Genomic DNA, 9897 nt, shown 5'->3' on the forward strand with positions numbered 1-9897 from the left:
AATATTTAGCAAACAATCTATATGCCCTTGAGAACCTCCACTTGGCTAGATTTAATTTTCAAAGGAAATAGATGATAAAGACACTGACATGGAATTGTATTAAATGAGCTAGGAAGGTGGGGGGAGTGGAAGGAAGGCCATGGCAAGAGCCACTTAACACAGGGGACTCCAGCTAGAGTAAGTGAACACAATGGCAGTTTAGCCCTGCTCTTAGGGTCTCATTTAGTACCCCTTAGTAGAGGCAAGCGATTCTGCATGTTTAAGCAGCGCCCTGGAGGAAATCAGTAACACAGAGACCTCACTTGGGGGAATATTGCCAAGTTCAGCAGAAAGACCACCAGGATTCCTTTGTCTTGACTCCTTGACTCTAGCAGCTGACTAGTGTGAAAGGTTTTATTTTTTGCCTTGCTACCTTTCCAACTATTCTGGTAATTGACCTTGACTTTCTGACTATGATTACTTGTTCATTTTTTGTCTCTAGTGGAACAAGAGTACGCATTTCCTCCAATGGCCTATTTACACAGTGTGGAGCCCTTGGCCTCTGACCCTGCTCCTGACCACATCTCTGTCTTATCTTTCACCTCCCACCTGAATCCCTGATTTCCCTGTCTGCTTGGCCAGAAAGCCTGGTCACTTGAACCCACATCTATCATTCAGTGCAATCAGCTCCATTTTAGCATTCTTTGCCACTTTGTCATCCTCAAAACCTACACGGCCATTGAAAGCCATCACCCTCAGGGTGGGCTTGGGTAAAACAGATAGGTTAGTGGTACTAACCCCAGGCTTTCTAAAAAGCACTTGGTATTTACGGCGACAGAAGAACAAAAAGAGGAAGCAACGCATGGAGATCACAGTGTCTCGTATAAACCCCTCTGCTGAGAACATAATGAAGGTTAAATTGGGCCTGACACACGGCAAAGGCAAGAGGGCTGTGGCTTGTAAGGGAAGTTGTTTGCTAACATCATTCTAAAAGGAACCAAATCTTGGCAGTGGATACCAATAAAAGGAGGCTATTACTAGCCGATTTCCCAAACATTCTAAACAGAAACTGTTTCTTAAAACAAAACAGTCTTTCTTTCTCCTTTTGCTAGCATTTAGAACACTTTTCCTCAGCTACCGCTGCGCTGCACAGGCCTTATGATCAAGACGCTCAGAAACCCAGGCGAAAGGGTGCTTGTGCTCATTCTGACCTTTTCTCCTTCCGGGAGTTTTCTTTGCTTGTTTGACCCTAAGGCTGACTCCCGTTATCACTCAGTGTGAGCCTCCAGGTCATAAGGAACACCTTTGGGCTATGGGATGGCCTGGTCGTATGATTGGGTTCACAAGAATTAGGAGCGTTGTGTGTGTGTGTGTGTGTGTGTGTGTGTGTGTGTGTGTGTGTGTGTGTGTGTGTGTGTTCATTCAGTGGAGAAATGACTGGTTTAAATTCTGGGTTTACTTTAATTTTTATTTCAAGGTGTGGGCAGGCAGATATCCAGTGTCAGAATTACCTGGGGGTGCTTATTAAATATTTAAATTCCCAGGTCCATCCTGGATCCACCGAATCTGAATTTATAGTTCTGGAGCTCAGGACTTTCATCCAAACAACTTCTTCAGATGATATTCTCATGCACACAAACTATTGAGATCCAGTTCTAGTTTCCAGAACACATTTTTATAATTTAAAGTACCTATGCGATATTTAGGAAATGTAAAGACAATACCATTTAGTGAACGTTCTTTTAGCACAACACCATGAATGTGTTATATGGATTCAAGCAAATGTACAGTGTTCTGTTTGTGCACCTAACGACTGTGTTAACAAAAGCTATTCAGTGTCTGCAGATGTATGTTTAAGTCCTTCTCGTTACTACTGTGCTTGCCCTTATTTGGCAAAGAATACTATTAGGGAGTTATAGCTTCTTTCTTATCCAGCAGTCATTCACTGGGTGAGCAAACATTACTGATAGTGAAAGGGCGAGAATCTAATTAAAAAAAAATCTAATGAAATCTGTAATGTCAGAAAGCATCCCCAGGTAGCCTTTCCACCTATGGTGCCGTGACCAAGGTGTGGTGTATTACTAAATGAGAGTGAGATGACTGTGTAACACATTTTAAAGCTTAACTCAGATTTGAAGTTCATAAATAATTATAACAAAAGACAAAATGAGAATTGTCATGGATTGTGTATGAATGTAGCTTGATGGGGTTTTAAAGTGGCTTGTTCACATTAGGTGTGGATTATGGACCATATTGGTGAGTTCGCTGAACTTCAAATGATAGTTTTAGACCACGTTGAGATGAGCCCTCATTGGAAGGTGTGACCTCCCCCCCCCCCAGGAGGGGGGGTAGGATAAATCAGAGCAGGCAGGGAGAACTTTTGGGAAGTTGTAGTGGTCTGGAGGGCTATTGGCCTTGTTCTTCTCTTTTGGAAACTATGTCTCTCTCTATTTTTTACCGCGTTATACTGCCAACCTCCAGCTTATTGGTCAAGGGGAGGAGAGCTGGCCCTAGCTGGATCAATTAGAATATCTCTCAAGAATATGGAATTTGGGGCTGGAAGACCTGAGAAGAGAAACTGGTGGACCACAGCTGGGTTTAGGGTGGAGCTAGAGAAGAAAGTTCAACAAACTCCTGTTGCTGACTACTCTGGCTCCTGACTTGCTTAGGCGTTTTGTTAAACCTTTTCTTGAATTTGTGAAGTTCAAGGTATTTGACCTTACGCCATTGAAAGATCTGGGTGAGCCGTCTCTATAAGGCTATGAACAAAGCACACACACTGGCCCAAGATTCGGGGAAGCTGAAGGGGAAGATCCGGGGGAAGTAGAGCAGCTGCAGGCTAGCAGCTCCCTCACGCCGATGGGCGAGCTAGCGGGTCAGCAGTGGTGGAGTGGTGTGCTACAAAATGGCTCTGCTTCAGGTCCACACTCCAGCTTTCCTGAGTGAGTCATGGAACCCAGAACCAATTCAGAGAATTTTATCCTTAAGATTCTGTTCCTCTGGTACCACTCTCAGAATCAAAATCTAAATTATCTGTTGTTGCAGGATACATTATCCCAAAACTTGGTAGCTGAGAATAAACAAATGTTGGTTAAACTGGGTGGCTAAAAACAACAAACATTTATTAATTCATAATTTCTGTGGGTCAAAAATCTCAGAGCTGCTTAGCTGGGAGATTCTGGGTCAGAATCTCTCACAAGGCTGCCATCAAATATTGGCTGGGACTGTAGTCATCCGAAGGGCCAGCTAGGGAAGGATCCATTTCTGAGCTCACTCTTGTGGCTTTTGGAAGGCCTTAGTTTCCTGCTACATGGGCCTTTTCACAGGGCACCTGGTTTTCCCCAGAGAGAGTGATCCCAGTAGCCAAGACAGAAGCCATTTTCTTTTTATAACCTGATATTGGATACGACATCCCATCACTTCTGCTACAGTCTATTCATTAGAAGTTAATAAATCTAGTCAACACTCAAGGGAAAGGGATTGAGACAAGGGCATAAACACCAGGAGGTGGGGGTCATGGGGGCAATTTGAAGCTTCCCACTACAACCTTAGATTAATTTTTTTTCTTATGAAATTGAATTTTTTCTGTTATACAAATAAGTAAATTTTGTTATGTAAATGAGTCTTCTGTTATATAAATAAGCAAGTAAATTTTCCCTAATGTTATAGGATTGCAGTAAGTCTACGCAAGAGATTGGGGGTTTGCAATGATAAGGACAAGAGATGGCTTAATTCAAATAATACCATTTTATATAATAATAGACTATTATGGGGTTGTTGAGAGGATTCTATGCATATGCATCATTCAGGGTCCCAGTAGGGAAAAGATGGCCCACCCAAGTCAAGTGGTTGAAAAGAGTTTAATAGACGGAAAGAACAGGGCATGGTGCGACAGAATAGTTCTCACCCCTAGGCCTTAAGAGGCAAGGGGAGGAATCTGTAGCTGTAGGGGGTGGCTGCTGGTTAGGGATTTTCTTTTTCTTTCTTTCTTTTTTTTTTTTTTTTTTTTGGTTAGGGATTTTCATAGCAGGACACAGATGACCTGCTCTGACAGGGAAAAAAGGGAATAATACTCTGACCTCATTTTTCTCCCTTCCACCTACCTATTTGCTGCCAGTTACTTGTATCTGTAGGCAGAACCCAGCCAGAAGCCAAAAGGCAAGGGAGCCTAAAGACGCAGTCCAGAATGGTCAGCCTCCCAGGGTACAGAAAGGGGGACCCAGAGCAGGGGGCGGACATGTACAGAATGGCTCTGAAGGGCTTACATGGGCTTAATGCCAATGATGTCAAAGAGTAAGTGCCCAGTTAATGTGAACTCTTATTATAATTATTACCGCCTGCCAACGGGATATATAAATGGAGATAAACTGGGTAGAATGTGTGTGCGGGAGAGGGCAGAGAGATTTCCAAGAAACGCTAGTTTTTCTCCCCAGGAAGAAGAGGTGTGGCTCCCCCAGCATCAGGAAATTCAGGCACAGTGGAGTTTATTGAATTGCCTAGCATCATTTACCTAGGTCATGTTAGGAGACAAATCTCATTCAGTCTGCTAGTCTACCCACTGGCCCTTCGAGAGGAGTTCTCTTCATTTTCTAATCATCTTGATATAACAGAGCGCTTCGTACACGACATCTAGCAATTCCCGAGATAAGCCTGCAGCTCCACCTCTGAGAGTCAGTCTTGCTCAGCAGGACATGTTGCTCCAGCAAAGCTCTTCTATCCTACTTTCCTCCCACCCAGCTGCCTGCTTCTCTTGGTTCAAATAGCTGTGAAAGGTGCCACTCCCACGTAATTCGGCGCAGAGTATTCTGGGGTTTCCTAAGCAGCAGGTTGGCAACCAGCAACAGATGGAGACGCTGCATAACACTGAGGAGAGGCTGCAAGGAGAGGTAGGCAGTGAGGCATGGAGCCAAGTGGGCAGCCTGGGAGATGGAGGGCCAGAAAGCAGGGAGAGCTCTTGTTGCCAAAATGGAGAGACTCCTGTGAAGTTGCAGACTTCACACTCTCATATTCCCCTTCTGCCCCTCTTCCCCACAGCCCATCTCCAAACCCAGCCACCCTCATTTGCCCAGTTTTCTTGGACAGGAATGTGCCATCTCTGCCCCTGAGCCTGATTTTCCCTCTCAGGCTAGACTTCAACAACTCCATTGTGCCTTTAAGGAAGAAATCAACATGGTGCAGATGGTATTTCAAACATATTTGTTTCTGTGTCATCTGCTCTGAACATAAATATCAATTCAGTAACTTCACTGTTGTAAGTGATAAGTTGAAACATCATCAGTTGTTTTTTAGTTAAATGACAGTAACAAAATGAAAATCACCATTAAAAAGGCTATATTTGCATATTTTTTATGCTGTCAAAGAACATGGCACTAATGCAGCATAAGGAGAATTCTTAAACAGAAACATTACAGTTTTCAAAATCTAAGGATGATCAAAAAATAAATTCTGAAATTTCCTGTATAAAAAGAAACAGGGAACAGTTATTCTACTGGCAGAATAATAAAAACACTTTCTAGTGACATTTTTAATAGCATAGTAATTCAAAATTGTAATTTTGAGAAGGAGTGATTCCATCTACATAAACACTAACTGTATTCTAAATGCTTGGTATTATCATAATGACTGGAAATTAAATTAATAATGCTAGGATAGTTAAAATCTGAGGTAACCTTCTTGAATCTTTTGTATCTACATGAATTATTTCTCATTCCCATTGAACTCTCATCCTGAACTTCATTTGTTGTTTTAATCTTTCAAAGATCTGAACAATTCTTCAATTTTAAGAGTGTGTCACTTTTGAAAGTTATCTTCAAAAGGCATTTATAGTAATTTTGAGTCAACCAATCATTTTAACAGCAAAGGGGCCCCACTGGTCACACATGTGGGTGCGGGCACGTGCAAGGGCACAAACACACACGCAATATCATGATGTTGCCAGTAAGGGTCCCCTCCCGCTGCTGTCTTTTACCATGGTTTGAAACAAAGATGGCAGAACTAAATGGTACTATTTTAATCCTAAATGAATAGAGGATGTCTTTCAATCTAAGTTATATCATCTGAGCAACATTTCATAAAATTAAGATCTGTAAGTCGGGGAAAAGTTTTCTCATCCCATCCTGAAGAAGACTTAAAAGCACTACAAAGGTTTTGGTAAAGAGATTCCTGAGGGAGAGTTTCTTGGTTTCTTTTCTTCTCTTTCAAGTATTCATCAGGATGGTCAGCAAGTCTAATCCCACTGCTCGGAGCCCCTTTAATGAGACACAGGGCAGCAGGCAGTCTTGGTTTCAACAGGTATGTACTATTTAGGGCTTCAGAGACTCATAGTCAAACTTAGAAGTTGACTGTCTGATGTGGGAGTATCTAGGGTGATTCACGGAGTGGACATCTCTCCTAGGAAATGTAAACACTATCCAAGACATTAAGCAACATGCTTCGCCTCACCACTTGGCAAGCTTCAATTATTATTTTCTAAGTCTTCAGAACTCTTTGTTTCCTAGACTTTGGCACACCTGAAACAGTGATTAGGACATGCAACTCATTATGATACAGCACCAAACCAGGCAGATTGTGCTTCACTCAGGATTTTCCTTCACTGCCAAAGCACCCTGCTGCCCAAATGCCAGTGTGGTGTAGTCCGTGGCTACAATAGCTGTGGCCATCACGGTGCCCAGACAAGACTTTTCAAAGGATGTGCAAAACATTCACCTTCCCCAGTCAGGTATTTGGGCTCTCAGACTTGGTCCTCCTTGCCCCTCCCCCCAGGTCTCCCTACTTCTCAAGAATGGTATCAAGAATGGAAAACACAAGGAAATGTTAAACTATAAATGTCCACGATCAATTAGAAATTATTTATTCTAAAAGTTTCATTGTTTTTCAACTGGAAAACTATGATGTTTGTTTAAAAAAAAAAAGGACCCAGTGTGCATTATTCATAGACAATTTGGCTTCATAGATCTCCTTGCCATTTGTTTTTAGAGCAAGCCTCTATGCAGAGATTGAAAGCGCATTGCTAACATCTTGCCTTGGTTCCCACGTATTCAATGTGGCGGTCTTTGCAATAAATCCCTTCATAGTTATCTAAGGCTGTCCTTGCACTGAATTTGTAGTTCCTAATCTAGTTCTGTCCCTATAGCCTCCTCTCGGAATAGTTCATTGGACCCAGGACAGATTCAACTGGACCCAATCCAGATAACAAATACAATCCAATTAAATCTCACTGGATATCCAGTTTTTTTTTCTTATCCCAAGGAGGGTAAGAGTAATCAAATTTTAATAATAAATGTGCAAACACATAATAGTAATGTATGCAATTAAGAACAGTTTAATCTCCTATAGTATAGTATATATTTTCTCTCTAGCACATTTTGGGTCTGACAGATTCAGTGCCTTCTTCCTACTCATCGTTTCTACAAACCATTAATGAAGCAGGTTCTTTCTACTTCGATTTTTAAAACAGGCAGGGGTAGCAATGTAAATCCTTAGGATTAGGTCACATACAATAGCATTTCCCCTTCTCTCTCTCCAATTTTCCATATGACAAAGTTTGGTGGGTAAAACCCAAAGGTACCCGCTCGCCTCACCAGGGAGTGCTCTCTGTTTGCCTTTGCCGGTGGTAATTTATTCTGAATACATCTCGTTCATTTACTGCTGACCTCATGGAAAGCAGGGTTCATTTTACAGATTCTACCTCAGTAGCTTTGGAAGTACTGTTCTTCGGTAGCTAACATTTTTCTTTTTTACTTGCATCCCCTCACATGAATGGCTAATGATAGAATCAAGACCCATGTCTTGAACAAATGAAATCAGACCACGTGCGCCTTGTTCCTCTATTCCTGCCTAGATTTGTGTTTGAGCTTCATCCTACATAGCAGTTCACTTTTGGGCCATTCTGAGCTCTGTCTTGCAGAGCCATTAAATAAGGTTCCCTTCCTTAAAATCAGCTCAGAACTAAGTAATATTAATAAGAAATAAAACAAGAGCATGTTTCCATTCTGCCTATTTTAAAGGGAATGTGTATGCCAACCGTAGATTCCAAGAATGACTTAGCGTTCCCTCATTGTCTTAGTGAGCTTTTCTGTGCACCTTTATTTGACAGTCGGGGTAGCCACAAGGCATTACGTTGCTTTGTCTCAGGTACTGAAAGGGCAGAATGGGAGATGAGGCAGAAAACAACTTTACAGATGGATCTTAGAGTTCCAGTGCCTTTTCAGAAACAACAAATCATTTTTAAACCGACAGCTTCTAATTAAATTGATCGTGAGATAAAATGTACCCAATACGTGTCAGGTTCACCTGAGTTAAAAAAACAAAACAAAACAAAAAAACCCTGGTGGGTTGCAAAAGGCATTTAATGCTCCTAAGCCTTTCTGAAAATAGATGCCTTTGAAAGCTCTCACAGCAATGAGTTAAAGGTCTCCTCTGGGGGGCTGCCGGCATGTTGTAATGACTGTAATTTATAGCACACCGGCTCCATACTACCCTTTGACCCACCAGGGTGCTACCTGGAAGCTAGTATGGCCTACAGAGGGGTGGAAGGAAGAGAGGGGAAAAGAAACAGGACTCCAAGAGCCTTTCAGCAGCCTCTACGGGGTCATTTGAGAAGCTGAGACTTTGAGGCCTCTTTCAGAGACCAGTAACTTTCAAACCATGTCCAAACATGTCTTATTCGACTTCTTGCCGATTTATGTCATAGTAACATAGTTATGTTCATTACTTACATAGCCAGTATTCCAGGTAGACTGGCAGAAGCTCAGAGATGACTTTGATTTCATTAATTAATTAATTCATTCATTCAACAAGTATTAATTGAGTAGCTACAATGTTCCAAGAGCTGTTCTAAGCACTGAGGTCACATAAACAAGACAGTCTTCTTGATCTCATTTAGCTTAACATGGTTTGGGGTGGAGAGGCCAGGGATGGAAAAAAGATGGAGAAACAAGTAAACATATACATGAACAAGTTCATGTCTGATATGATATCATGTATAGAAGTCTGAAATTATCTTGTTCAACTTTCTCCCCCTGGCACCTATACTTTAGGTAGAAAGAGCTATGTGGACAGTTGAGTTCATCAAAATTGGGAGAATAAGGAGGAGAGGGTGACAGGAGAGAAAGACAGGAATCTAAAGACAGCATCCTTTTTTTTTTTTTTTTACTTTCTGGTTGTTTTTATTATGCACTACATTAATACACTGCATAACCTTCTAGAAGGGGTAGATGAGTATGACTGAGTTATTTTTCATCAATCAGGAAAATGCTTCCTTAATCAATATTCTCCAAACCCTTTGACACATAGTAACGATTAACTCCAGAGACTCGCCTATCTCTTTGCATCAAACTCCATTGATATGGATAATAGGCAACCCTTTTTTCCTTGCCCCCGTTACTGAACCTGTGGATGTAAGCCGTGGCTATGCCGGGGATGACCAAGCACACGGCCATGACGCCGATCCCAGGCAGGATCTCGAACCACATCGCAGCACGGTTGCCAGAGCCAAGCCCCTGCCTGCCCTGCCTGGTAAAGGTGACCCGGCCTCGGCCCCCTTCCCAGTGGGCTCCAAGACAGCATCCTTTTAATAAACATATTAACACGTGTTCTGGTGTGACTCATAAGTTGTCTCAGAAGATAATTTCGGTAGCAAAATTTCAAAATAATTGGGGCAACGGCAGCATTATTGGAACAAGCATCTAGCTGGCCCACAGGTAACCCTGAAAGATGTACAATTTCTGACATGCTAGGGTGAAACAAAAAGTAATGGAAACATCATGATATGGTGCAACAGGATGAATTTTGGGTTAATCTGGATTCACATTTCGACTGTGGTCCATCTTGGCTCTGTGACTTTGGCCAAATGATCTACACCTGTACAAGTTACTTTACAGTTATTTCATCATAAAACTTATAATAATGACATGTCTT

At 41.9% G+C, this 9897-nt stretch overlaps 1 protein-coding gene across 1 annotated transcript; it reads right to left on the reverse strand.

Annotated features, from left to right (window-relative positions):
• Positions 1–9137: 9137 nt before the first annotated feature.
• LOC113920583 (NADH dehydrogenase [ubiquinone] 1 alpha subcomplex subunit 1) lies at positions 9138–9481 on the reverse strand. Its single transcript, XM_027590823.2, has one exon. It carries the CDS (start codon positions 9450–9452, stop codon positions 9240–9242), a length of 213 nt encoding a protein of 70 aa, XP_027446624.1. The 5' UTR covers positions 9453–9481; the 3' UTR covers positions 9138–9239.
• Positions 9482–9897: the final 416 nt, after the last annotated feature.

Source organism: Zalophus californianus, chromosome 3 (assembly GCF_009762305.2).
Source record: "Zalophus californianus isolate mZalCal1 chromosome 3, mZalCal1.pri.v2, whole genome shotgun sequence".
In the NCBI taxonomy this organism is placed as follows: domain Eukaryota; kingdom Metazoa; phylum Chordata; class Mammalia; order Carnivora; family Otariidae; genus Zalophus; species Zalophus californianus.

Coding starts and splice junctions, on each gene's coding strand:
- LOC113920583 (XM_027590823.2), bottom strand. CDS start 9,452: ATGTGGTTCGAGATCCTGCCTGGGATCGGCGTCATGGCCGTGTGCTTG.